Source organism: Diospyros lotus, chromosome 8 (assembly GCF_014633365.1).
Source record: "Diospyros lotus cultivar Yz01 chromosome 8, ASM1463336v1, whole genome shotgun sequence".
Classification (NCBI taxonomy): domain Eukaryota; kingdom Viridiplantae; phylum Streptophyta; class Magnoliopsida; order Ericales; family Ebenaceae; genus Diospyros; species Diospyros lotus.
Genome location: NC_068345.1, coordinates 41361026 through 41388843, shown reverse-complemented (window position 1 = coordinate 41388843; position 27818 = coordinate 41361026). Strand labels below are relative to the sequence as shown.

General features: G+C 38.8%; 4 protein-coding genes across 7 annotated transcripts; 2 read left to right on the top strand and 2 right to left on the bottom strand.

The window, feature by feature from the left end:
- Positions 1 to 1636: 1636 nt before the first annotated feature.
- On the bottom strand, positions 1637 to 3070 carry LOC127808497 (ATP synthase gamma chain, chloroplastic). The gene has a single exon (XM_052347066.1). The coding sequence runs from the start codon at positions 2917 to 2919 to the stop codon at positions 1789 to 1791; it is 1131 nt and encodes a 376-aa protein (XP_052203026.1). The 5' UTR covers positions 2920 to 3070; the 3' UTR covers positions 1637 to 1788.
- A 1204-nt stretch (positions 3071 to 4274) lies between these two features.
- LOC127808496 (pentatricopeptide repeat-containing protein At1g11710, mitochondrial) lies at positions 4275 to 7376 on the bottom strand. Of its 2 annotated transcripts, XM_052347064.1 has the most exons (3): positions 6941 to 7376; positions 6602 to 6753; positions 4275 to 6442 (listed from the first exon to the last, which is right to left on the bottom strand). In XM_052347064.1, exon 3 carries the CDS (start codon positions 6402 to 6404, stop codon positions 4443 to 4445), a length of 1962 nt encoding a protein of 653 aa, XP_052203024.1. In that variant the 5' UTR covers positions 6405 to 6442; positions 6602 to 6753; positions 6941 to 7376; the 3' UTR covers positions 4275 to 4442. The 2 variants fall into 2 exon arrangements, with proteins under 2 accessions (XP_052203024.1, XP_052203023.1); XM_052347063.1 differs by lacking the exon at positions 6602 to 6753.
- A 3682-nt stretch (positions 7377 to 11058) lies between these two features.
- On the top strand, positions 11059 to 11792 carry LOC127808257 (transcription factor CPC-like). Its single transcript, XM_052346710.1, has 3 exons — positions 11059 to 11223; positions 11340 to 11430; positions 11510 to 11792. Exons 1-3 carry the CDS (start codon positions 11172 to 11174, stop codon positions 11601 to 11603), a joined length of 237 nt encoding a protein of 78 aa, XP_052202670.1. The 5' UTR covers positions 11059 to 11171; the 3' UTR covers positions 11604 to 11792.
- Positions 11793 to 12495: 703 nt separating this feature from the next.
- On the top strand, positions 12496 to 25971 carry LOC127807499 (tRNA wybutosine-synthesizing protein 2/3/4). 3 transcript variants are annotated; one of them, XR_008024697.1, is made up of 10 exons: positions 12496 to 13336; positions 13583 to 13678; positions 14460 to 14859; positions 15219 to 16421; positions 16626 to 16755; positions 17524 to 17759; positions 23566 to 23701; positions 24339 to 24423; positions 25030 to 25136; positions 25277 to 25318. XR_008024697.1 is itself a non-coding variant. In XM_052345387.1 (10 exons), exons 1-10 carry the CDS (start codon positions 12535 to 12537, stop codon positions 25381 to 25383), a joined length of 3294 nt encoding a protein of 1097 aa, XP_052201347.1. In that variant the 5' UTR covers positions 12498 to 12534; the 3' UTR covers positions 25384 to 25971. The 3 variants fall into 3 exon arrangements, 2 of the variants coding, with proteins under 2 accessions (XP_052201347.1, XP_052201348.1); XM_052345387.1 differs by having other exon boundaries at positions 12498 to 13336; positions 24347 to 24423; positions 25277 to 25971; XM_052345388.1 differs by lacking the exon at positions 13583 to 13678 and having other exon boundaries at positions 12498 to 13336; positions 24347 to 24423; positions 25277 to 25971.
- Positions 25972 to 27818: the final 1847 nt, after the last annotated feature.

The following is a 27818-nucleotide window of genomic DNA, read 5'->3' as shown; positions in this document are numbered from 1 at the left end:
TTTCAGGACAAAAAAACATTTATTATGTCATCTTTCACAGCCGATGCAAATAGCACTGGGAAAAAAGCATTTATACGATCATGGTTGTAGGCTGTGCAGTCAGCAGAGAGTGGAAAAGGCAAAAGAAAAATGATGGCTTTATTAATTTAGGCCTTGATGGTGCTAATTTAAGCCCCATGCAGTTGAAAAGAAAAGGCTGTTTGGTAGCTAGGAAAATTACCATGCTCTCGTCAAAACTAGCCCAGGAAATCGTTGCTAGTCACGGCATGAATGGACTGTTCTTCAACCATCTGAAAGTACTCATTATATGAGTTGAATTGATGGGATAAAAGAACAACTTTTCTGGGTGGTCTGTCTTGGTGAACATGAGTGGGATATAAAGCCAGAGAGATAAAGTTCAATCAATCCACCACAGCCATACACAGAAGCATAATTTCCCCACAAGTTCTGGGCCTTGGTCGCTCCAATGCGACGAGCAATTCAGGCGGCTGTTAGGCCAAGTTGGACTCATCAACTTACAGGTGGGGCCTTTTCCACAGATCAGGAGCCAGAAATAAACCACATTTGGTTACAGTTTACAACTTTTATTGTGCATAATAAGCTTCATGATTGATCTCTGAAAGCAATGGGGCCTCTAATCTGGGTGTTAATAATATATTCCGTGATTGCAAAAGGTTCTGATGGGAGGGCTCTACTGAGAAATAATTGCAAAACAGACAACCAGTATGAGATTTGAATTCAAGAGTGTTACAGTGATAATATTATTAACTTGTTCACTGTTAAATTCAAAATATCGCATGAAAGGAGTCTAATTAAGCGGAAAGGTAAAGAAAAGTACATTCCGAATTTTTTTTTACAATCTTTCCAACACAGTTAAATAAGGTCAAATGTCACCGTCAATTACAATTAAAAAAACTAACAAAATATTGATATTTTTATATTTTAATATAAACTTCAATGATCTTTTTATATTTTAGTATTTTGTTCAATAATTTTTTTATACTTTTGTCCAAATTTTAGTGACCATTTGTGGTTGTTTAGCGGTCCATGTTATTAGCTACATCAATACGATAATTGACAATAATTATGAAATTAGTTATTAAATTAAAATTTAATATTTTTTTTTTTATTACAAATTGAAATTCAAGGACAATTTGTGAAACCCTTAAAACTCATATTACTATCAAACAAAAATTGAATTTTCTACTTAATGATATGAGCAATCAGCACCAACAATTCTATCATGAGCCTCATTGAGAATGAGAATACTGCATGAATCTGTCCAACCAGTGCTTCTCAATGAATATTTGCTAATAGTATCAATATTTGTTTGAGGATGCCAAGAACTCAATTACCCCAGATCTAGAAGCCAACACAAAAGTTTTAATCTTTAAATATAGCTCTCGGCTAATAGGTTCCCGTGGTGCCTTAATTTGCTGCACATTTTGGATGCAGTTGCAGTGGCGAGGTACCCTGCATCTTCATGAGCAGCTGTTTGCAGAAGAAAGTCTAAAAAGAAACAGTTACGGCTCAAGATGAAGACTTTATCATCAAAGAATTCTTGGCATCACAAGTGTACCAGTTGAGATTTGAAAAGTTTTCTCGAAGACTGGAGAGAACTATACGAGGGAACAAGTTTCCAAAACACATTATGGTTATCATTTCGCACAAAGTTTGTGCATCTTCGATGAGAGTTACAAGTATCTGATCTGCATATCTGTTCTTGAACAAACATAATCCAGTAACAAGGAGAGTGCCAGCAAAATTACCCATAAAATGGATTTCACCTCAGACTAGAGCATCGGCTCCAGCAACAATCTCCAATATCTCCCCTGTGATCTTGGCCTGACGCTGCCTGTTGTACACAATCGACAGAGTCCTCTTCAGCTCCACCGCGTTGTCAGTGGCATTGCTCATGGCGCTCATCCTCGCAGCAAGCTCGCTGGCCAGCGATTCCTGGAGGGCTCTCAGGATTTGGCTGTTCAAATAGAGAGGTAGCAGAGCATCGAGAATCTGAACTGGGTCCTGCTCGAACTGTAAGATGGGCGAGAATTCAGCAGTTTGAGTCCTTATAACATCCCTCTCCACTGTCAACTTCCCTTCCTTTGTTGTCAGCCTGAAGAACTCATCTTCAGCTGCATCAACACATTTTCCATTCACGTCGCAGATCTCACCCTTGGGCGACAGAGGCAGCAATGTGTGGATTACAGGGTCGGACTTCACCAGCGACACGAATTTGGTGTACAAAAGCTCAACTTTGTCAACCTCTTCACTCACGAAGAGTGAGAAAACATCATCAGCAATTGCCTGAGCTTCTTTGGCAGTAGGCAATGTGCCTCCTTCAAGAAACTTGTCGACCGGAATATAAGGCCTGCGGAGGAAATAGGAATTCCCCTTCTTGCCAACACTAATGACATTGTAATCAAGTCCAAGATCCTTCAATTCAGCAATTCTTGATTCAGCTTTCTTGATAATTGCATTGTTGAAGCCACCACAAAGGCCTCGGTCACCCGTGACGACCACTAAAGCCACCTTCTTGACAGGCCTGACTTTAGTAAGAGGCACATCTATGTCGTCGGTTTGGAGCTGCTCATTGATATTATACAGAACTTCAACAAGGGTTTCTGAAAAGGGCCTGCCATTCACAACAGCTTCTTGTGCTCTCCTCACTTTAGCAGCAGCCACAAGCTTCATCGCCTCGGTGATCTTCTGGGTGTTCTTCACGGAGTCTATTCGAGCTCGAAGCTCGCGAAGGCCACAGTGAATTGGGTTCACTGATGGTGATCTAGAGGGGCTAGCAGTGGATGAGGTCTGGGTGGAAAGCTGAAAAGGGTTGAGAACAGAGCGGAAAGAAAGGGAAGATGCATCGGAAAGAGATGGTTTTGAAGATACCCACATTGCCAGATTTGAGCAAGCCATGGCTTACTGCAAATTTCAAGCTCTGAAAGCTATCAACTATGGAGGTGAAGTCGAGAGAAGAGGCTATTGTTAATGTGATGTATATTTGGTATGGAGGGAAGGAAATAAGAGGTGGACTGAGATAGAAGGTGGGGAGTGTTTTGGATGAGCTTTTGGGATAAGGATTTTTGACCGTTGGAGATTGCGGGTATGCGAAAACTTAACTAAACTTTTGCACATTTTTATTTCTATTATTATTATTTTTTGCAGCCAATAGACTCTGGTTTTTAGCTTCTAATGAAATATGGGTGGAAAATATTATGTGGTGGGTGATGGCGTGAAGGGACCCCAATCATTTAGCAGCCTGCCAGAGCTCATCAGAATATGCGGCTAAGCGCCAGTGTGATTCTGTGTCCCCTTGTCTTAAGCTATAATAATGTGTTTGCTACAGGGTTCGAAAGTAAATTAATTTTCTTGTGCATTTCTCGTTAAAGTATATTTAGATGGTTCAAAATTTGGAAAATTTGAAAGTTTATATGATTAGATTATGATACCTAAAATCTCCTCAGATATTATATCTATATGAGACAGCATCAGTTCACAAATCTTGCTAGTAATATTTCAACGCACAGGCTCTTTCTTTGCGACACTCTGCATTACATTACCAGTTGGCATTGGGTTATGAAAACAGGGTTCAAGCCTTCAAAATGATAATTGAAAGTTATTTTGGGTAAAACTTTGAACTAAAGTGGTGCCCAATTTCAATTCCACAGTTGGAATCCCAGGCTACTTAACTATCAAACCCCTTAAAATTAGATGAGAAACGCTCAAATAGTATTAGAACAGCCCTGAGAAAACAAGCTTTTCAGAAAGAAGCTGAGAATCAAGGATCAGAAAAATCCTTTGTTTTGCCCAAAAACAGTTCATATGTCAGCCCTGAGGAAGGCTGCTGCTATTGTTGCTTGATCCATTCCACCACGTAGCCAACAGCCATAGATACAGATCCAGCATTTGCAGTTGAACAGCTCTCTCCAAATAGAAGCAAAAAATTTATATATAAACGTTTAAGCTTAACACTGATGAAGAAGAGAAGAAATTCCAAGAGAGAGAGGAGAGAAGAAGAAGAAGAAGAAGAAGAAGCAAAAGCCAAGAGGGACAATAGAGAGATTAGGAGAAAAATCACAATTGTATTCAACATCATCAAAAAGGGAGATTGCTGATTATATCGCAAGCCTTTTTGTAGGCTAAAATCCAATCCTAACTAAAATATAATTAACCTACCTACAATTATCTTAAGAAGATAAATAAAAGTAAACCTAAAGTTAAAATCTTAAAATCTAAATTCTATATAAAATAAGATAAATAACTAAAGATGCTATCATAATTACTACCCTAGCCATTCTATAATTATACACCATACAAGGCCTTGCCTTTATCCCACTATTTAGGGTTGGGTACAAAAATCTTAAAATCTAAATTCCAAATTTCAAATCAAACCTAAATCCTAATATCAAACATTAAAATTTAACAATACTAATGTCTCATCAACTTTCCATACTTCCCACAAGAAGGGGGCTAACTAAGGACTTAAATGTTTGACTATCAGGAATGACACCTTTAAGCACCATATAGTCATGCAGTTCAATTACTTCTTCCTTAGTGCAGCTCTTGGCAACATTGATGATAAGTGTTGTGTATGAAATGGAATCTGGAATCAAACCTTGGAGAATCATCATCTCCATAAGTTCTTTTGCTTGTTGAATATATCCATGCTTGCAGAAAAAGTTGATCAATATATTGTAAGAGACTCTGTTCACCAAATTCCCCTGTCCAATCATTTTTGAAAACAAATGAAATGCCTCGTCAATCTTCCTGCTAATGCAGAAACCATTCAACAGAGTGTTATAGGTTATAACATCAAGCAAACCTGAACTTTCTAATGTATCAAACACAAGCTTCGCCGTATCTAGCTCTCCCTCCTTGCATAAGCCATTCAAAAAGGAGTTATATATCACCAAGTTTGATTTTTTATCCACTTTTATCATGTCGTCATAAATCCCAAGTGCACTATCTATTCTCCCTTCCTTGCACTGTCCATCAATCAATGTACCATATGTGACAACATCAGGAATCATCCCTCGGACAAACATGTTGCCTAACAGTTGCTTGGCTCCATCTGTGTGCATGTTTCGACAAAGATAGTTGATGAGAATATTGTGTGTAAAAGCATCTTCCACAAGGTTATTTTCTAGAATCCACTTGTGACACTTAAGAGCTTCATTTATATGCCCGTTTCCGCAAAGTCCCTTTGTTAGGATAGAGTAGGTGAACTGGTCCGGTTGTACACACTTGTCAATCATGTCGGATAACACAAAATAGGCTCCCTCCACATCTCCATCCATGTAAAGCCAATAGACAAGTGAATTATATACAAAAGCATTAGGCACCAAGCCCCTTTCCACCATATCATTACACCACCAAAATGCCTGCTCCAAACTCCCATTTCTTGAGTATCCATCTATCAAAGTAGCATATGTCCTCACATTGGGATCAACACCAGCCTTGACCATCTCATTCTTAACTTCTTCTGCAACCAATAGCCTTCCTAGTTTGCAGTATCCATTGATTAGACAATTATAAGTTATTGAATTTGGAGTAACATAGTTGCCCGACATTATTTCCATCTTCTTGAAAAGCTTCACAGCAAGTTCAATATCACCCATCTTGCAGGCTCCATCTACAAGCATGTTAAAAGCAACAACATTGGGTATAATTCCATCCTTAAACATCCGATATAGCACTGAGATTGCTTCATACAATTTACATTGCTTACAGAGAGCATAAATAACCAGATTAAAAGTATTTACATTCTCTGAATATCCACACGATACCATCTCCTTGTACACTTCCCAAAACCTATCAGTCTCATCCAACTTCAGCAGATGATTCAAGAAGTTGTTCCATGCATGAATTGAAACCCAGTGGCCCTCTTTTCTCAACTGCTTCATCACCCCATAAGCACCTTCAGTGGCACCAATTTGAGTGCAGGCCCTAACCAATGCATCAAAAACTGCTGTGTTTGATAAACATGTCTTGAAACTATCAGCCAACCCTTTCAAAACCTCCAATGGCAAGTAACCCATTTCTTGCATCAAAGTTTTCATAAAAGATAAGGCATCATCGTACCTTCTAGAGTTAACCAACAAGTGGATTAGAATGCAATAAGATTCTAATGAAAGTGAAAACCCTTTGATGTTCCCAGCCCAATTGAAGAACGGCAGAGTTAGCTGGAGCGAGTTACGGAACTCCCAAGCCACCCGATTTACTACCGTATTCGTGAGACTTGTACTTAACCGGTCCAAGTTTTTCCATTTTCTTTGCCTTAAGTTTACACAAATTGCCTTGAAAACAATTTCTTCAGTGCATGGGGTCTTGAATTGCTTACCCATGTGAAAGCCTCTAGATAAAAGACGTTGTCTTTTTGATGAAAACAACCGCAAAATCATGGAATCTGCAAGACCCTGTTCATAAAATGGCCTAGCTTCTGCAATAAGCCAGTAAAATCCAAGTACGTAAATCAGCGTCGCATGGGCAAACCTCTCTCAGACAAGAAAGTCAACTTATAATATAGATTATCTGTAACTACCAAATGAAAAATTGAGAAACTAAATCAGCGTTACATTCAATATTATATTTTCTCCACCTGACAACTAATAGGTCCAGACACAAAAGGACCAGCCGAACACATTTAAAGAGCAAGCCCAACTCCAACCATAGTGAACCAGCCCAAGAGCCAAGCCCTCGTTCTTCAAGCTAGAAAGCTGCTGGCCTAGCCCTAGTCCACCACCAGTGCGGCTACCAACAGTGTGTGAAATGAGAAATTGGGCGGTGATAGAGGGTCGTCGGAGAATAGAAGAGAAGACAATCAAGAAGCTTCTGTGTGTGTGTGTGTGTGTGTGTTTGTACACAGAAAGTGTTGTGTGCCTGCGCGCGCGCGCGCGCGCGAGAGAGAGAGAGAGAGAGAAGAGAGAGAAGAACTTACCGTAGACCGGCGACTCCCCTTGCCGTCAGTGCTCTTTTCGGATTTCCTGTTATTCTTTTCTGCAGTTCTAAGGACGAGCAAGATGAAGACGAAGGCTTATCCAATCCTGAGTCATCGTCGAGAAAAAGAAGAGTGGATCAGGGGGAGGAGGCCGGCCCCTCCTTCAATACGAAGAAGACCGGCCCGACCGCTCAATCCTTCCGCTGAACAGGCTATCGACCTCGACTTGAAATTGGGACAGCCCGAGGACGGGATTTATCCACTCATCGAGTGGGAAGGTTCTATCCCCGGATTTCCAGTATGACCCTCCGACACCCCTCTGTTTTCCCGCAGCCTCGTTCCCGTTCCGTTGGCCGACGAAGATGGAAAACATGGGCTTCCCGCCGCCGATTGAACCAGAAAGAGAAAGAGGGCTATTTTATTAACCGCGCCCTCAGGTTGAACAATTCTTGATTTAAAAAAAAAAAAGGATTTTATTTCTATTTTTATTATTCTAAAAATATGATACTTCTCCATATTCAATGAGTAGTTGAGATAATTGAATTAATTAATGCTATAATTTTCTCCTTTAAATATAAATTGCACGGCCAAATTATATATATATATATATTATATACATATCTTGATGATTCTAAACTACGTTTATTACACATTATTCTTAATTATAAAATAATCTTAATTATGAATGGGTTAAGTGTTTTGTAGTTGAAAATAATATAAAATATTTTTTAATCATTTTTCAACCTTTATTCTCTTTAACTAGGAAACGATCATTTTACGTCTGATTGGATACAGAATGGGGGTAAGGTTTCAAATGAGTCATTTTATTCAATAGCGACTTGATGTTTAATTCTATAAAAATTTGTTCAAGTTAGTTCGTTAAGATAAATAAATTGAATTTAAATTTATTTTAAAAATTATTTTATAAATTAATCAAATTAAAATTAAATAAATCTCAATTTATTAAAATTCATAAATATGTTCAATTAGAGATTCATAAACTCAATTAAAATTTGGCTTAATATATTTTTTAGTCCCTGAACTAATCAAAAAAATGACTTTAAAGATATCAATTAAATTGTGTTCACTATTCATCACTGAACAAAATAATTTTCTACACTTTTAGTCCTACGTTAACGGCCGTTAAAAGAGGTATTAAATTTACCTCATCAACACGCCACGTCAATCAGACTTGCTAGGCAGTGTCACTTTCAATCTTCCCTATTAATTAATCAGTCATTATTAGTCAATCCCACAAATTAAAATGCTGAGCTTGCTGGGTGAGGTGTGAATTGCTGGGTGAGGTGTGAATGATTAAATTAATAACACCTAAGCTTGAATGCTAAGTATGTGCTTAGCCAACAAAATTACCTCTACTAAATATAATATATTAATATTACATAATAAAACCCAGACGCCATGGCCACCATCTTCGATGACACCATGTACAGTAGCAGCACCACCAACAAGCATAGCCCCACAAATATACGGTCGCCCTCAAGTCCCTCCAGGTCACCAGCGCTTGCACCCTTTCCTTTTCCGTCGCAATGTCCCCAGCACCGTCTGTAAACTCCCCCCAATGTTCCTCAGCTTGTCGTTCCTCGCTTTCATAACTTCGTTCTCGCTCCCGCTTGACATCCCATTGAACTCATCCTCCAGCTTGTCTCTATCAATGGCCTCCGCCATCGACAACTTCAAATCGAACTGGGTCAACAGCTCCCTCTCCCAAAACCTGTAATTCCACGCTCCCACCACAAACACGTAGAATGCCAAGACGGGGATGATCAAGTCCGACTGGGTACCACACTAGCATCACCACCAAGGCGTGTACCAGCACCACGTGTTGTTCACCTACTTCACCACGTCATCCACCCCGGCCACCACTTCCGCATGCTGAACCCATGCGAGTCTGAGTCTAGCATATAGCTCACCACCTCTCGACGAAGCGACAGCTCGGATCTGGTCAAGTGGGCCGCCATGATCTTCACAGCAGCACTCCTTAGCATCTCCAGTTGAGCGAGTGGGTGCATATGCCCCCCACTCACTCTCTTTCTCTTTCTTGCGACCATGGCCGCCGCCACAGCTGAGCTCCTCGACGGTAGGGTCAGGGAACCCATGGCCGCCGTCGAGAAGCCCAACTGTGGCAGCGACCATGGCTAGGTGTGTGTATATATATATATAAATATATGAGTGTGTGGTGACGTGACAGTGCTAACGAGGCGAATTTAATGCCTTTTTTAACGATCGTTAAGGTAAGGACTAAAAATGTAGAAAATTATTTTGTTTAGGGATGAATAGTGAACACAATTTAGTTGATATCTTAAAACTATTTTTTTGATTAGTTCAAGGACTAAAAAATGCATTAAGCCTTAAAATTTTCGTGAATAGGTCATGCAAGTTGGTTTATAAATTACATTAATATGTTTATTTATAAATTTTTAATATATTATTTAATATAAAATTATTATAATTTAAATTATTATAATAATATAATTAAATTGAATATGTTTAAAATTATTATATATATTAATTTAATCATTTAATATAATATAATCTATATAGTAAAATAAAATAATAAATTAAATTTAAATAAAATAATAAATTATGACGAGTTTAATTTCAAGCATGTTAGCAGTCATTTGAGTTCGAACTCAAGTTTAATTTAAAGAGCCTAAAAATTAATTTAGGAGTCAAATCTGAATTTAATGAAGCTTGTCTCGACTTGACTCCATTTGATTGCAAGTCTAATGGAGAGTGAGAGAAAAGTATGGGGATAGGAATGAAATTCCTGCCAAAAAAAAATTATCTAGTTTTATGAAAACGATAAATCTATTTGGATAGAATTTATCTGGATAGAAAGGCATTTAATACTTATTTTATATTATTTTATAATATTTTAATTATATTAAACAAAATAGAAAGGCAATTTTAACCTTATAAAAATTCTAACTCTTCACTCATATGTTTCTCTTCCTAAAACTCCTGCTTAAAACTACTGCCCAACATATTAAAGCTGCACATTTATAAAACAAAAAAAATTAGTTATGAAAATGAATAATGACAATCATGACACTTAGGTGGCAGCACAACATTGACTATAATTAATGTATTCTCTTTGCATTCTTCTTTTATTTTATTTCATTCATAGCTTATTTTACTTTATCCGAATTGATTGATGTACGGGATGACTAAAGATATCAAATGATAAAAATATCTTCATCTTGAAATTGTCGTCTTGTCTCGAATTGAACGGGCAAACTTCATCTATGTTGAAGTCTGCCCACACTAGGCCGAAGATGTAGTTTGCCAGATGATGCAGTTCGTTATCTGGCGGATTGCATACTGCATCTAAGATGCAATCCGCCAGATGCAGTGCTGGCGGACTGCATCTTAGATGCAATAGCTACATCCCGGTTGGGACGCTGGCGAATTGCATCTGATGCAAGCGGACTGCATCTAAATTGGGGCTTGCCTGAATTACTAGGCGGGTTTCATTACTAATATTTTTGTTATTTGATGTTTTTAGTGATTTCGTGTATCAACCAATTCGAACAAAGTAGAATGATCCGTATTTAAAGTCATTGTGACTCTTGGGATTCTAAAAATTCATTAAATCAGATGAGAGACTAAAATTTAAATTTAATAAAGAAGAGAGAATGAAATTTTGAATTGTGACCGGAAGGGTATCGTTGGTAAAAAAATATATATTAAATGACATAATTATTCTAATATCAATAATTAAAATGATAAAAAAAGATAATTTTATCCGGGTAGATTTTACCCAAATAGCAAGGTACTTACGAAAAAAAAAAAAAAAGATTTTCCATTGAAAAGATTGTCAAATGGGAGTGGGACCAATTGAAAAGTCTATTGGACAGAAGTAGCAGGAAATTAAAGCAGCAAATATACAGTTTGTGGAAGAGGAGGACACCCATTTAATGTAATTTAATGCCAATGAGTACCTCCATTATATGGAGAGAGAAGGGGATTGGGCAGAGATGACGATTATATATCTGTTGCTCACAAGGCTTTGACTGTGCTGGTTGATTCCAGGGTGAAAGTGCAGGGCAGCCCCATGCCCATGCCCAGGCCCAGCAACAGTAGTGTGCTTCTCCAACAACCCCATCAGTGCCATGCAACTACCAGTCTCCCATTGTCGTCAAGTCAAACCACTTCCCGCAGCCTTCAAATCTACACACCACTCCGCACACCACCGCCACTTCCTCTGCAAATGGACGGCCAGAACCAGTCCTCTGAAGAGGACTCCAAGGATGATGAAAAGGGTATGTATCCATTCCAACTCTTTTAAGTCAGTTCAGAGATGGTCATGACTCAACTCTTTTAAGGGTATGTATCCATTATTGTGTTTGATGATTTTGCTGGTTTGCTGTCCCTTCAGGGGCAAGAAGTGAAACTAATTCCAATAAGCCAGAATTCTCTGAAGATGAGGAGATGCTCATAGCTAGGATGTTTAGGCTTGTTGGAAGGAGGTTTGTGCTTGGTGTTAAGTTTAAGTTTGCTGTATAATTTCAATTTGATTAATTAGGGTGTGCTGTGCTAATCAAGCAGGTGGTCTCTGATTGCTGGGAGAATTCCAGGGAGAACAGAAGAAGAGATTGAGAAGTACTGTACTTCCAAGTATGGTTTGCCAGGCTCTGAATGATGATGATGATGCCACTCCATTCATGTTCATGTATTGCTGGCTTAATTAATTTGATGGTTTCATGTAAATACATGAAAAGTGATATTTGTTCTTGTTAAGATGTACGTCCAGCAAGTGTGTTATGATTCTTATGAATTGTATTAATCACTCACCGTTCGTCCAGTAAAAGTGTGTTATGAATTGTGTTAATCACTCAAACGTTGTTTGAATTGTGTTTATCTTTTATCTGTGGTGCACAAATTCATGGAGTTATCGATTGGTCTTTCTCTCTATCACTAGTGAGAGTTGGTTGAACTCAAATTTAGGTTTGATTTAGCCAAAGGAAAAATAAAAATACCATCGTAGGTGTCCAATATCATCATAGTGATAGATGAGTGATATAAATCGTTTTTGTATATATTTATAGATGAGTGATAGATTTATAAGTAGATGTCCAATATCATCATAGTGATATTTTGTTCTTTCTGTCTTTGATTTTTCTTAATTTGGGTTTTCACGTAAATCTTTTATGTTTGATAGTTTGATTGTAGTTTATTTTTTATACTAAATTCTTACGACGACGATAAAATTGAAAAAGTAAAATTTAAAAAAAAATTATTTTAAAAAACATTGTCACAATTTTTTTTAAAACAATAAAACGATACATATATTTTTTTTAATATGGAAGACAAATCTAAATGATGTTTATATTCTTAAAAATAAAAAATAATAATATTAAAAATCATAATAAGATAGAACTACCTTTCAACATTTGCTTTTCACTTGACGTTCTTTCTAAACTTTACTCAGCGTCCAAATCCAAAGTGGGCTGGAAGATTAAAACAATCATCTAGCCAGTGGAAGTGGGCCTCTGGCCCAGCCCACTTTCAATTTTACTTCACCCCATGCCTACGGGTCGTTCCTCTCTGCTCTGCTCTGCTCGAGAGGAAAAATGGAGTTCGAGAAGAGGAAAGCAGCGACTTTGGCTTCAATATCTTCACCGGAACCGGACAAATCTCCGAAGGGCACCGTAGACGTTCCGATAATCCCACTCCTTCGCACCATAAATTGCCACCCATCTTTTTTCACCACCAGCTCTTGCTCCGGCCGTATCTCCATCTTCTCCCACTCCTCCGCCGCCGCCAAGAAGAAAGCTTCCAAAGGCGGCCAGTGGGTCTTCATAACTCACGACCCTGCCGACCCCGACTCGGTCCTCAACCTCCTCTTCCCCCCCAACTCGCTTGGCTCGCCGTCACCTCAACCTCACTTGTCCAACCTCGTTTTCCGGTTTGAACCCCTAATTATCGCTGTCGAGGCGAAGGACGTTTCCTCGGCTCAGTCGTTCGTTTCTTTGGCCATCTCTTGCGGGTTTCGAGAGTCGGGGATTACTAGCGCCGGAAAAAGAGTGATCCTCGCGATCAGGTGCTCGATTCGCCTGGAGGTGCCGCTGGGAGACAGCGACCGGATTTTCGTGTCGCCGGAGTATGTTAGGCTCCTTGTGGATATAGCCAACGAGAAAATGGAGGCTAATAAGCGACGAACTGATGGTTTTCTAAACGCGTTGTTGAGCAACGGGTTTGGCGGGCCGGGAATCGGAGGGTCCGGTGAAAGGGTGTTTGTGAAAGGAGAAGAATATGCTGGCAAGGAGGATGGCTTGATAAGGATTGGGGCTTTGAATTCTGGTGGCGATGTGAATGTGTTGAAAAATGGAGATATGCATTCAGAAAGAATTGTGGCAAACGGCGCTCGTTTTGGTAACTAATATCTTCTTCGTTATCAAGTTTTGAATTTGATTTCATCATTCATAGTGTTTGTATCATGTGAATTCTTTAGCCACTCATTTTTGTAACTGATCATTTCATCTTTACCAAGTTTTAAATTTAATAGGATAGTGCTTTCTAGTATCTGAGGGCAAGCCATGATAGTGATGGTAAAGCTACTCCTTTTTGACTGAAAGGTTATGGGTTTGAGTTGTGAAAATAATATCTTCTGCAAAACAGAGCAAGGGCAATGCTGTGTACAAATACGACCCTCCCAGGACCCTCTTAAAGCAGGGAGCTTGTGCACTGAGAACATCCCTTTTAGTGCTTTTGGTTGTAAGTTTCTCGATGTTTAAATCATAATTCCATTATGAATGAACAGGCTTTGGGTTGTATGACTCTGTCTGGTCACTAGCATGATGTATATGCACAAACTGCAGTTTTTTTTTGAAAGAACGTTGATTTTTGAAGAAAGAGCAAACCAACCATAAGGTCATCTTTTGGATGGCTTGAGTCTGGCCTGGCAGTTGCAATTTTTAATCTTTGTTCGTTTTGATCTTGATTTTGACTCATCATTTCAAATAACAACTAAATGTGAGTATCTAAACCCAGCTGCAATTCTGAGGCCAGGATATTGATTTTCAATTTGGAAAATTCAGTGAGACATAATAGTTGTATTTTTATTCCCTCAGATGAACTCATAAGAGGGAAAAGAATAAAAAATTTCCCCTCTACCTCCACCCTCAACAAAAAGAAGAATTCAAAATCTGTTCTAATTACAAATAAATACATTTTTACTCTTATCTTAAATAGCTTATGTGAAGTGAATTGATCCTAATGTTATATTGGACTACCAGTTATGCATATCAAATTTCAAATATTTGATGTTTACTTAAACTATAATTAATCTAAAAAACTTAAAATCTACAATTCTGGCATAATGTGCTGAGTACCTGTGAATCTTAAATGCTTATACTTGATATGTCATATGGTGTTCCTCTTCACTGCTTTGGGTGTAATGATGCAATGACAGAACTGTAACATACTAATACATGTTTGATTGCAGGACACTTTCCTTTAATGTCACAGGAAATCTGAATCTTTAAATCATTGGCAGGGCCTTCAGGGGATTTTGATATCCATCTACCCGTGGTTCAGATGATGATTGATGGTGAACCTCTTGAGAAGCTTTTTCTTTGGGGTCACTCTGCCTGTACATTGGATGATTTAGATAACACAAAGGTTCTCATTTTTGGTGGTTTTGGAGGCATGGGAAGACATTCACGAAGAAATGACTCTTTACTACTTGACTCATTGTGGGGTAAGTTAAAAACCATCAGCATCCAGAAGGCTCCATGTCCACGGTTGGGTCACACTTCTTCTATGGTGGGAGATCTAATGTTTCTTATTGGAGGCAGGGCTGATCCAGTGAATATTTTGAATGATGTTTGGGCCCTTGATGCAGCAAAGGGTGATTGGAAGTTACTGGAGTGTACAGGCACTGTATTCCCTCCAAGGTTGATGTCTTTAAGTTTACATAATTCTATGGTTGTTTACCCCTTTCAGTATGCTGGTAGTTATATCATCTGCGTCATGACTACTTCTCCCTAGATAGAATTTAATCTTAGTGATGTTTCCAAATCTTATGTCTGTTGAGATCACTTCCTTTTTTTGTCAGTACAAACCATTCCAGAATCAAATACTTAAAAGAAAGGAATATTCAAAGTCACTTGTCAAGTCAGATGTAAAGTAATTTTGTATCCTTGAATATCTTTAAAAGATTGGACATTGCCCTTCTGTTCATGAATATGTAATCATGCTCAAGAAATTGTTTTTATAAGTGTTTAAACAGTTAACTTAGTTTGATTCTATACAGGCATCGGCATGCAGCAACAGTTACAGATTCAAAAATATATGTATTTGGGGGACTTAATGGTGATTTGGTCTCTTCAGCACTCTATGTCCTTGACACATTCAGTTTAGAGTGGAATGAGATACATATCCATGGAGAATGGCCGTGTGCTCGTCATTCACACACCATGGTGGCATCTGGATCTAAGTTATTTATGTTTGGAGGATTTGATGGAGAGAAAGCACTGGGTGACTTTTATAGTTTTGATACGCAAACATGTTTATGGAAAAAGGAAACAGTGGCTGGCCAAGCTCCCTATGCAAGGTTTTCACATTCCATGTTTGTTTATAAAAATTATTTGGGCATAATAGGTGGATGTCCTGTCAGACAACACTGTGAAGAATTGTCATTACTTGACTTGCAGCTCTGCTTGTGGAAGCATGTGATCCTCGACTCTGTTGGGAAAAATCTTTTTGTACGCTGCACTGCTAGTGTTGTTGGTGATGATCTAGTTGTTGTTGGTGGTGGGGCTTCTTGTTATGCATTTGGAACAACATTTTGTAAGCCAACTAAAGTGAACCTAATTCCTTTGATGTCTTTGGGCTGCAGCCCAGTGCCTACTGAAATTGGAGTGAAGCACGCAATTAACAAAGATGAAGGGGTTTTAAAGCAAGGGAACAGTGAGTTTCAAATCCAACAGAACAGAATTGCACAAATATCAAATGAATGTCCTGACCCGAATTTTAAAACTAAATTCCCAGGAACAAATGTTGATCATGGTGAAAATTTGCTTCTTGATTCGCATTGGGTTTTAAAACTTGAGAGAAAACACGCCAAACTGGGGAAGGACATCTTAAAGAAGTTTGAGTGGTTAGATCTTGGTAGAAAGGTCTATTCCAGGGAAGATGGAGTGCATATTTGTTTTCCTGTCACTCAAAAATTTCTTACTTTATACTGTGATAGGCAAAATCAACCTGCAGGAGCATGTGAAATGATCAATGACCTTCACGCATATAAGAGATTTACTGGAGATACAGTTGTATTGAACAATTTGACCTCTTTAACAGCCTTGAATCTTCTAATAGCATTTGGCGCAACAACACATGTAGATGAGGTCAAACTGAGGAAAATATCAACTTCTCCTCTAAAAGTGATGAGTGAAGCTGTAGCTTCTTTGGTGAAACACAAAGGTCTACCAGCAGAGCTTTTAGGGCAACTACCAACAAGGTTTGTGTTTCATATAATTATTTCTTTGTCTTTTGGTTGCCCCTGGACCAATAAGATGCCGCATTTAGTCTACATAATTCATGCTTACTATTCATAATTTTGGGTCAGAGCTGCAAAAGGAGTTTCTTGGTGGCTATTATTTTCACAAGAACTTGCCCTTATACTGTAATACCTTTTGTATTTACCATTTTTTGTTTGCATCAGATGGGAGCTACTAGGGGATATTGTTGTGCTACCGGTGTCATCCTTCAAGGATCCAGTATGGGACTCAATTGGAGATGAACTTTGGCCTGTTGTTGCCAAATCACTTGGTGCTAAGAGGCTTGCTCGTCAGGTAAGGTTTATGAACAAAACTGCATCTAACTTTGCCATGACTTATAGTTGCATCTTTCTTTTAATTGATTAGGGAAACTGCATCAGATAAGGTTTATGAACAAAACTCATTAATAGACATTCTTGACAAATGGGTTTATTTGAATTTCTGGAGCTAAGGAACCGATACTTTGAACGTGCATGCCTCTTCTAGAGAAGGATATCAGAGGCAGAAACCTGCATGAAATATACTGTTCAAATTTGGTAATAAATTTTACTGAAGGATAGCCAATGCATGGCTGTAACCTGGATTGTTTAGCCCAAGGGCTAATGTTGCAGTCACTTTTTACTCCTTATCAGGGGAACAATGTTTTTGCTTATTGATATTTATCTCCATTGCTAGATATTTTAGATTAACAAACAGTTTAGTGTCCTTTTGGAATAGCATCCTTCTTCAACACTCATATTGCTAGTCTTCTTAACTGAAAAAAAAAAAGAAAAAAAAAAAAGGAATAAGACAGAAAGGAAGATTTTCTAAATTAGTATATCATCAAGTCTTGGTGTTTGGCTTTGATACTACCAAGTTGTCAAGGCTACCCTTCAGGAGAAATGTTGGGATAAGTTGTTGAAAGTTGCCTCTAAATTGGAGTCAACAAATTGTTTTTTTCTTTTTTATGCATTTTTGTTTTATATCTCTGTTAAATGGTTTGGCCAACCCCACCTAGTGGGATTAAGGCTTGCTATTGTTTTTGTTGTGTGCTCTGTTAAATGATTATGCTGGTATTTCAAGGGTCAAGTTGCACCTACTGGAACTAGGGACAGTACTTTGGAGATTCTTGTGGGAAAGAATGGCTGGGTTGACCATCGTGAAAATGGAATTCTCTATTCCTTTGATTCTACCAAGTGTATGTTCTCCTGGGGCAATCTTTCAGAGAAGGTTAGGATGGGTCATCTTGACTGCAGACATGAAGTTATTGTGGATTTATTTGCTGGTATAGGATATTTTGTGCTGCCCTTTCTAGTCAGGTATACTGTGATTACCAGTTCTGGTTATGATTAATTATGATAGTTATGTTGCTATTCCTCTACTCTGTAATATGGTTATCATTTTTTGCATTACTGTTTCAATTATAATTAAATGTCAAGTTTTACTTGCGTAAAGCCCATTTAGGGGGGTCCCTGTAACCTTAGTTCTGACGATGCCTTGTCAGAGTCTCTCCCTCTCTCTCTCTCTCTCTCTCTCTCACTCACGTGCACGCATGTGTCAGCTTCCCGAAACGAACAACAATTTCCGATCAAACAGTAGAATTGGAATGAAGGAAACAGAAAGAAAGAGAGAGGAATTATGCAGAAAGAAGGGAGAGAGAGAGAGATAGAGAGCGAGAGAGAGAGAGAGAGAGAAAATCAAAAGATTCTCTGATATTTCGTACATAACCGTAGGGGGGGGAATTCACCACTATATATAGCTGGATTCCTATCCTCCCATGAGTTGTAACCGCCCACATGCATGAGAATGTACCTGCTGCTAATGCAACAACTAATTTAGTACAACCCTCACAGCTAGTTACTACCATAATACTCTGTTTTACCCCTTAACTATAGTTAATTACAGCAAACTCCCCTTACAACAGGTTATTACATGACAATACCCCCCTCATCAAAATTTTCTTGTTCTCAAGAAATACTAAGGAGGCTTGCCGCTCGTGGGAACTGATTGAGTAGATCTGGGAGGTATTCCCAGGTATTATTATCTGAGTGTAGACCTGACCAGTTGACTAATACTTGAAGAATGGGGGCTCCATGCTTGTAGATCACTCTTTTATCCAAAATGGCTCAGGGTTCTTTAGGCTGCTCCTCACTTTGTCTAGAAATAGGTAGGGTGGGGCTGACTTGCTGTTTGGACACTGATTTCTTGAGAAGCGAAACATGAAATACCGGATGAATGGTAGAATTCTCTGGAAGCTGTAGTTTGTAAGCCACACTACCCACCCTAGCAGTTATGAGGAATGAACCATAGTATTTGGGTTGCAACTTTGAGATAGGTCTCGGAGATAGGGATTTCAGATGCCTTGGGTGTAATTTCAAGTAGACACTTTCCCCTTCTTGGAACTGCCTGTCACTTCTCTTTCTATCCGCGAATTGTTTCATTCGGTTCTTGGACTTGTCCAGCTCGGTCTTGATCACTTGTAGAGCCTGCTGCCTTTGCTGGAGGTAGGCATCTAGGGTCGCCACTGAGGATGTCTCTCCAACTGCTGGAAGTAGTGGTGGTTTGTAACCATAAAGTGCTTCAAAAGGAGACCTTTTGATGGCACTATGGTGGCAGGAATTGTACCACTACTGAGTAGTGGCCAGCCACTTGTGCCATGTTTTTGGTTGCAGGAAGCATACGCACCTCAAGTACATTTCTAGGCTTTGGTTTACCCTTTTTATTTGCCCATCAGATTCTGGGTGATAGGCGGTTGACATGTTCAACTTGACTCCCAATAGTCGCATGAGCTCCTTCCAAAAAAGGCTAGTGAAAATCTTATCCCTATCCGATACTATAGCCTTGGGCACTCCATGCAATGCTACTATCTGATCCATGAAGATTTTAGGGAAATGAAGATTTTAGCAATTTCCCTGGCAGTATATGGATGAGACAGCCCCACGAAGTGGTTGTATTTGGTGAATCTGTCTACTATTACCATAATACAATCCTTATCTTCTGACCTTGGAAGTCCTTCAATGAAGTCCATGGAAATGCTCTCCCAAGGCTCTTCTGAACGTCCACATTTTCTGTTTTGCACCTCTTGCAAGTGTCACACCCCATTACAAATTCCATAACATCCTTCTTTAATCTTGGCCATTGAAAGAGTTGTTTTACCTTGTGATAAGTATTGACAATGCCTGAATATCCTCCAATAGGTGAATTGTGCAAAGCTTCAATCACCTTGTGTTTGAGTCTACTGTCATTTCCCAAAACCATCCTTCCTCGATACCTGATGATGCCATTTTCCAAGGTATGCCCTGGTTTAGCAGTTAGATTGACCACTAACTGCTGCAACAATTCTTTAGCTGCACCATTTGCTTCATAGCTTGCACTAACTTCTTGGCACCAATCTGGAATCACCACAGTTAAAGCAGCCGTTTGTCCCCTTTCAAAACACCGTGACAAAGCATCTGCTTGTTTTCCTTCCCTTTTCTATATTGAATGGAATAGTCTAGTCCTATTAGTTTTGTCATTCCTTTTTGCTGTAAATGAGTATTCAGCCGTTGTTGCAATAAAAATTTCAGACTTTCATGGTCTGTTTTGATCACAAATGTCCCTCCTTCCAAATAGTGACGCCATTTATCCACTGCCATCAATACAGCCAGCAACTCTTCATATATACTTAATCCTAGGTGCTTAGGTGCCAAGGCTTGGCTCAGGAAAGCTAGGGGCCTACCCTCCTGAACCAACACAACCCCGATTCCACTAGCACACGCATCTGTTTCCAGTATGAACGGTTTGCTGAAATCCGGCAACCCTAACGTGGGAACATTGTTGACAACTTGCTTAAGGTCTACAAACGCTCTTTCTGCCTCCTGACTCCAATGGAACCCATCCTTCTTCAATAATTCGGTCAAGGGTCGGTTGATAATGCCATAGCTTTTGACAAATCAGCGGTAGTAGCCAGTTAGCCCCAAAAATCCCCTAAGCCCCCTTACATTAGTAGGTCGTGGCCAGCCTAACATGGCTGCCACCTTGCTAGGATCCGTGCTCACACCCGTTTTAGATATGATATGGCCCAAGTATTCCACTTGTTCTTGAGCAAAGACACATTTTGACTCTTTAATATATAATTGATTGAACCTAAGGACCTCAAAGGTGACTTTTAGGTGGTAGATGTACGGATCAAAGGAAGGGTTGTAGATTAGAATATCATCGAAGAACACCAAAATGAATTTGCAGAGATAGGGTTCAAAGATCCGATTCATCAAGCATTGGAAAGTAGCTGGTGCGTTAGTTAAACTGAAAGGCATTACAAGAAATTCATAATGCCCTTGATGAGTCTTGAAGGCCGTTTTGTGAATATCTTCGGGTTTCATTCGAATTTAATGATAACCTGACCTAAGATCTAATTTGGTAAAAACAGTGGCATACTAAAGTTCATCAAGTAAGTCTTCTACTATAGATATGGGGAACTTGTCTTTGATGGTTATGGAGTTTAGTTGTCGATAATCAACACAAAATCTCCACGAACCATCTTTCTTTTTAACAAGCAAAACAGGCGAGGCAAAAGGGCTGTTGCTGGGCTGGATGATCGATTTGCTTAACATATCTTTGATAAGTAGCTCAATTTCAGATTTTTGTTTAGGGGAGTATCGGTATGATCTTAGGTTCACAGGCTCGGCTTGAGGTTTCAAGTTAATCGAATGATCAAAAACTCTTTTGGGTGGAAGGAAGTGGGGTTCAGCAAAGAGGTCCTTGTACTCAATCAAAAGTAGATTAAGAGAGTCGAGTTCTTGTACCTTTCTCGGGCTGTATGTCTTAACCACGCATATCTCTCCTTCTAGTTTAGGGGTTTTTTTTCTGAATTTCCACTGCATGGAGAGAGAAGAGTTGAGCCACCTTTGGAAATCTACCCCTGAACATTCTTCGTTGCCATTTACCCGAAATGACTGTACACACTCCCACCTCTAGATTGCCTGTCAAGACCTTTTTATTGCCATCCTTCTCGAAAGTCACCTCCATCTTATTGAAATTGAAGCTGATTGGACTAACTCTCTTCATCTAATCCACCCCTAACACTACATCACAACCCCCTAACTTGAGCAACCTTAGATCTGTTGAAAATTTTTCTCCTTTCATCTCCCAGCAAAACCCCTTACAAGATGACTGGCCCATCACCTTGTTGCTGTTGGCAACCGCTACTGATAGGGGATGGGACAGACTTACCTCACACCCAAGTCTCTTTGCCACAGCTTCATCTAAGAAGCTGTGAGTACTCCAACTATCTATGAGAACCATGATCGGCTGATTGTTTACTCTCCCTTCCACCTTGATAACCTTATTATTGTTCACCCCTTTCAAGGCATGTAAAGAGATCTCCCCTTGGTCCTCCCTCTCGTTTTCTGATAGTTCTTCTCCTTCCTCAGTTTCCTCATCTTCCCCTTCCAACAGCAACAATTGCCTCTTACATTTGTGTCCCACAAAGTACCTATCCCCACATTTGTAGCATAAGCCAGCTACCCGCCTTTGCTCCATCAGCTTACCTCTAGTGGCCGGAACAGGATTGGTGGATGGTAGGGCCAAGACACCTCTACTATTGGACCCCCCTTCTCTTGGTGTCAGCCTATTTACTGCTTGCCACCCTCCTGTTATCACCCCTTTCGTTTGATTCCCTTGTTTTTTCATCATTGCCTCAATGATCATTTCTTGCAACCTTGGACTTTCCACTTCCTGCTTCACCGTATGGGGCTGTAACATTTTTACCTTAGGCCGCACCTCGTCCCCATCAGTGGCTGATGAAGCTCGAGACATAGTACTCCTTGGATAGCTGATAGTTGTGCACCATCATCATTGATCTCAGCTCCTCAAATTTCTGCTGATAGGCCTGGACCGTTCCCTCTTGTTTGAGCTTATTAAACTCTTCGATTACATCCCTCATGCATTTATCTCCGAACCTCACACAAAGGTTCTCTATAAACACACTCCAAGGGCTTCCCTCCTTAGCCCCAAGCCATGCCTGACACCAAGCATCTCCCATATCATTCAAGTAAGCAGAAGCCAGAGTGATCTTCTGTTGTTCTAGAATTTGATATAGGGAGAAGACTCGCTCATATCTTTGCGTCCACCACCTCGGATTCTCCCCCTCAAACACTGGAATCTCGAGTTTCGGCATGGGATAATTCGGGTTGTGTCAATTAACCGGCGCTCCCTGTCTCCTTTCTCTTACATTCTCCCCCACCGTGTCCGTATTGAACTCAAACTCCGACGTTCCTATCGGTTGCAATTCTACTCCCACTCCAAGAAAAATAGGCTCCATTCTTTCCCTCAGGAGAAACTCGGGAGAGAGCCTTATCGATTGTTGATTGGTGAACATTCGCGCAATCAACTATATTTGCTCCATCAACTTTTCCCACAACAGGTTGCTCTGCTCGCGACTCTCCACCCTCCAACATTCCATTGCTTGGTCGATCCGGGAATCTAATCTAGCTCCAATAGAGGTTTCTAGCATCCCCACTCGATTTTGCATCTCTGTTATTACCGTTGTCACCTGTTGTAGCTGAGACTCCATTTGTTTCATCCTCGTTCCGTCGGCCATGATTATAATTTCTTGTGAGTATCATTGACGCCCAAGAGCTGCTCTGATACCAGGATTGTCAGCTTCCTGAAGCGGACAATAGTTTCCGATCAAATAGTAGAATTGGAATGAAGGAAACAGATAGAAAGAGAGAGGAATTATGCAAAAAGAAGGGAGAGAGAGAGAGAGAGAGAGAGAGAGAGAGAGAATCAAAAGATTCTCTGATATTTCGTACATAACCGCAGGAGGGAATTCACCACTATATATAGCTGGATTCCTATCCTCCCATGAGCTGTAACCGCTCACATGCATGAGAATGTACCTGCTGCTAATGCAGCAACTAATTTAGTACAACCCTCACAGCTAGCTATTACCATAATACTCTGTTTTACCCCTTAACTATAGTTAATTACAGCAAACTCCCCTTACAGCAGGTTATTATTACATGACAGCATGCACAATCAGATATTTAATCCTGATGGACTCTCAACCTGCATGAGTTGCTAGCATGTTTTCATTGGCATGCTAACCCTGTTTTTTTATACTAACAACTATTTGTTGATTAGAGCCAATGCAAAACTGGTTTATGCTTGTGAGTGGAATCCCCATGCTGTTGCAGCACTCAGGCGAAATCTTCATGTTAACTCTGTAATGGATCGGTGCATCATACTTGAAGGGGACAACCGAGTTGAAGCACCTAAAGTATGGACCTTGTTTTTTTTTTGTTGAGAAACATCTATACTTGGTTGTTTTTATTTCTTTTTGCACTGTGGTTCTGTTCTGATGATCTATAGGTTTGAGATGCAAGGGTAAGTTAAATCATTGAGCATGACATAATCTGAGTTCTATTTATGTTTTGCACTGATTTTGATCGTCTTTTTTGACAAGTTCAAAGAGGAAAGTTTAATCTACTTTTTGCTTTTCCTTGCATAATTGAAAGGTAAGCAAACTGACAGCTGAGTGCTTCAGGACAAGCTATTGATATTTGAAATACCAGGGATTTGAAATACCAATAGCCAGTTTGTGTGTAAGGGACACCTATTCATTGTTGTCAGACCTGGTTGGGTTTGTTTATATAGGACAGAACATTCTGTTCTATCCATTACATATGAAAGGGCCTGGGCTATGATTATTTACAGACAGTTCAAACTGTGGACCTTGAGAACAGTTCAAACTCACTCTTTTCAGTTGAAATTTATGGACAAATTGTTAATGAAATAACCTGGACTGCTATTATTCTGTGGCTGCTATTTTAGTATATCCTATCCAAGATTCCCGATGTTGACATCTTTTTGTTTGTGTATGAGGAAGTTTTGCCTCGCTAATATCCCTTTTTTAGTTTCACAGGGAGTTGCTGATCGAGTTTGTCTTGGTCTATTGCCTACTAGCGAGGGTAGTTGGGTTACTGCTGTAAGGGCATTGAGGTATTTTATCTGGTCATTTTTTAGGTTGCAGTTAATGATATTGTCATTCCAAGCAACTCAAAATTATACACCTCTATGCCTGTGCTAGTCTCTTGATTTTTTCACTCTGCTGTTTTATTATTCAGCCAACTGCTTGCTTTTGATGTGTCATTTATTTCCTGACTGAGCCTATTGTTACTTAAGCCCCCCATAACCACATTTAAACTCGTTGATCAAGGTAGAGAGAAACTTCTTCAGGAACTATAAGTTGCTGCACAACTAAATTTTTCCTCGGTTTTGAGAAATAATTACAGTTTGTGCTGTTAATCTTCCTACTTGGCGATCCCATCAGTGGTTCCGGCCAGTCACACTGACTTGAGTTTTAATCAAGTAAATTGAACCTAATTGGAGAAATCTATATAATGCTATTCTCCTCTTAATGGCAAATTGTAATTGCCCGAAAGAAGGGGAATAAGAAAGTGTTCTCTCTTGATTTCATCAGAAATTGTGCTGTGCTCCTATCTATTGTCGGCCTTATCTTCTTGTCTTCTGCTCTTTTATTGGCTGCTTTTTCCTTCCAATTTTTTTTGCTCTGGGCTTGTGTGAATGGCTATGTTAATAATGCAGGAGTGAGGGTGGTATATTGCATGTTCACGGGAATGCTAAGGACTCAGAGGAGGGTTTGTGGGCGGATCATGTTCTGAAATCCATTTACGACATTTCTAGATCTGAAGGTATCCTATCTCGGAAGTCGCATAGCATTCTATTTGATTCCCCCACACAGTTAGCTTATCGGTTTTCCTCCAGAATCATACCCATAAAGCAGTTAAAACAGTTTTTAAGCACTAAGCTTGAGAGTATTTTCTTTTCGTAGGCCATTCGTGGGAGATTTCGATAGAGCATGTGGAGAGAGTCAAATGGTACGCTCCCCACATCCGTCACCTTGTTTTGGACGTAAGATGCAAATCGATTCACAGTTAGCAGCATAAATTGCATCAAAGTAAGCAACATCGCGAGAAAGGTGAAGAAGTGCAAGGATGCTGATTGATATCGAATGTTACAGCTCCCCATCATGTACTCTGTTGAAGTTTCGGCACCTCAAACCTTTCATACTAGGCGCGTTGACAGCCTAACCTAAGCTGATGAAGTACTGGGATTTATGCAGAATGCCCGAGGGGGGTCGGGGGGAAGCCTTTTCCCTTTGCACTGGAGCGGAGGATTGGGTACCTCATTGACAGGAACTCAAAAGTTTTGGTCTTCATTTGGAATACTGAATATCGTAGGACAGACCTGAATGTGGAAATGGAGATGTGATTGAGTGAGCTGAAACTAGCAAATTTGGAAAGAGCTTTAGTTCCTCGTTATGAGGATAAAATGCAGGTCTGGCTGTACTATAACCTGCCTGTGATTTTGTTTGATTTTTACCGTATTTAGTTCAGGTTCAGATGTGCTGGCAGAAGGGTGTCTCTTGTCTTCCCATCATTGGGACCTACCCCACGCCTCTTATGCATCAAGACCTTCCTACCCTACTCCTCTTCTGCATTATTGGGACCTACCCCACTCCTCTTATGCAGCAAGGCCTCCCTACTCTACTCCTCTTCTGCATTATTGGCACCTAAGCCACTCCTCTTATGCACGAAACATTAGGATAAATAATTACTGAATTTTATATTAAAATATAAAAAAATTATTAAATTTTACTTTATAATTAAAAGATTATGAATTTTAATTTAATATATAATTTTATAAGTAGCATTAATTGTTGTTAAAAAATACTTAACGTGACTAATGGTATGGAGAGTTAAACATCATAAATAATTATTGAATTTTATATTAAAGTATAACAATGTTAGTATTTAGTTAATATCTTTTAACTGTAGTTATGTAATTATATATAAAATTAAAATTTAGTGAGTTTTTAGTTATAAATTAAAATGAAGTGATCTTTTTTATATTTTAATTTAATAATTATTTATGCTATTTAACTAAAACTTGGGACCAGACTTTTTACGTATATTTCTGCATTATTGGAACCCTGCCCCACTCCTCTGATGCATCAAGAACTTGGGAGAAGCCTCACTCTGTCGGCCTATTGAAGTCTACTAGGATTGTGGGGGTTTCACCTTTAATCTTGCGATTGTGTCATAATTTATGGGTTTAGTGGACTCTTTAGTTATGTCAAAAGACAAAACAAGATGTTTTTCTGGGTTTTTTGTTAAGTGATTTTGAATTAATTTTCTCTAGTTTTTATTAAAGGTTAATTATTATTATTATTTTGGTACATGTAATGTAGACCACGGAGTTGAATGTATATATATTGTGGCACTCAATGCCCCACTGGGAGGGAGGCATCACATGCGGACGGTGGGGTGGGGTGGGGTGTCTGTACCACTGCCAGTGGCTGGCTATTAATTTGAATTGATGTGTAAGGAAGGACAAAGACTCAGTATTGAAGCAGAGCCTATTTTCATTTTGAAAGAGAAAACTCAAAAATAATGGATAATGAAAGGGTAAAAGTTAAGTCACATAGGGCTTGTGAGATCTAAAGGTCTTTAGAAGATATTTTTGACAAAAAAATCACGTTAGATGTACATTATTTTTGTATATCTTAGATTATACAAAGAGATATTATGATTAAAATATCTTTCGCTTTCATGCGCTTCACGTGTTTTTATGCGTTAAAGACATTTTTATCATTGATACACATTTGTGTAATTTAAGATGTACATAAAAATATACCAATAACATTATTTTTTAACAAAACTTTCTAAACTAATTTATCGAGAGACTCGTCAAATATTCTCGGGAGGTTTCTTAGGTAAATCCCTTTTAGATTGGTTCGAGAGCTTTATAATTCTTTTGCATTTATCAATTTTCTGATTTTAGTATTAAAATATTTGTATTGAAAATATCTTATATTCTCTCACAGTTTTATTTTTACATAATCCTAACAGTTTGAATATAATTTTTTTAATAAATAAATATATTATCATATTTAAATGATAATAATAATAATAATAATTATAATTATTATTATTATTATTATTATTATTGTTCCGTGTACGGATGTAAAATGAAATCTACCCCAAATTTTCTCTTTTTGGCAAACTCATTAGTCAATGCTTTTTATTTTTTTTTATTGTGGATCTCCAGGCATTGGTATTCCATCCCTCATTTAAACTAGAGCTCATCTCTACTCATTAGTCAAATATTAATATGATATTTAAATAACTTAAATATTATATTAATATTTACCTAAACCCATCTTTTTACTCATATCCTTTTATATTTTTTTATTATTTTAATTATATTATTATGAACAAAAACATATACTTTATTATTTTACTTTACTTTTTTTATATATAAAAATTAAATTAATTTAAAATACAAAATTAACAAAGTAATCGAAATAACAA

Bases quoted from the DNA above. Each gene is read 5' to 3' on its own strand.
- LOC127807499 (XM_052345387.1), top strand. From the start codon at position 12,535: ATGGAGTTCGAGAAGAGGAAAGCAGCGACTTTGGCTTCAATATCTTCA. The intron at 24,424-25,029 runs GTATTTTATCTG...TTAATAATGCAG, and splicing joins ACTGCTGTAAGGGCATTGAG to GAGTGAGGGTGGTATATTGC. The intron at 25,137-25,276 runs GTATCCTATCTC...TTCTTTTCGTAG, and splicing joins CGACATTTCTAGATCTGAAG to GCCATTCGTGGGAGATTTCG.
- LOC127808257 (XM_052346710.1), top strand. From the start codon at position 11,172: ATGGACGGCCAGAACCAGTCCTCTGAAGAGGACTCCAAGGATGATGAA. The intron at 11,224-11,339 runs GTATGTATCCAT...CTGTCCCTTCAG, and splicing joins CTCCAAGGATGATGAAAAGG to GGGCAAGAAGTGAAACTAAT. The intron at 11,431-11,509 runs GTTTGTGCTTGG...CTAATCAAGCAG, and splicing joins TTTAGGCTTGTTGGAAGGAG to GTGGTCTCTGATTGCTGGGA.
- LOC127808497 (XM_052347066.1), bottom strand. From the start codon at position 2,919: ATGGCTTGCTCAAATCTGGCAATGTGGGTATCTTCAAAACCATCTCTT.
- LOC127808496 (XM_052347064.1), bottom strand. From the start codon at position 6,404: ATGATTTTGCGGTTGTTTTCATCAAAAAGACAACGTCTTTTATCTAGA.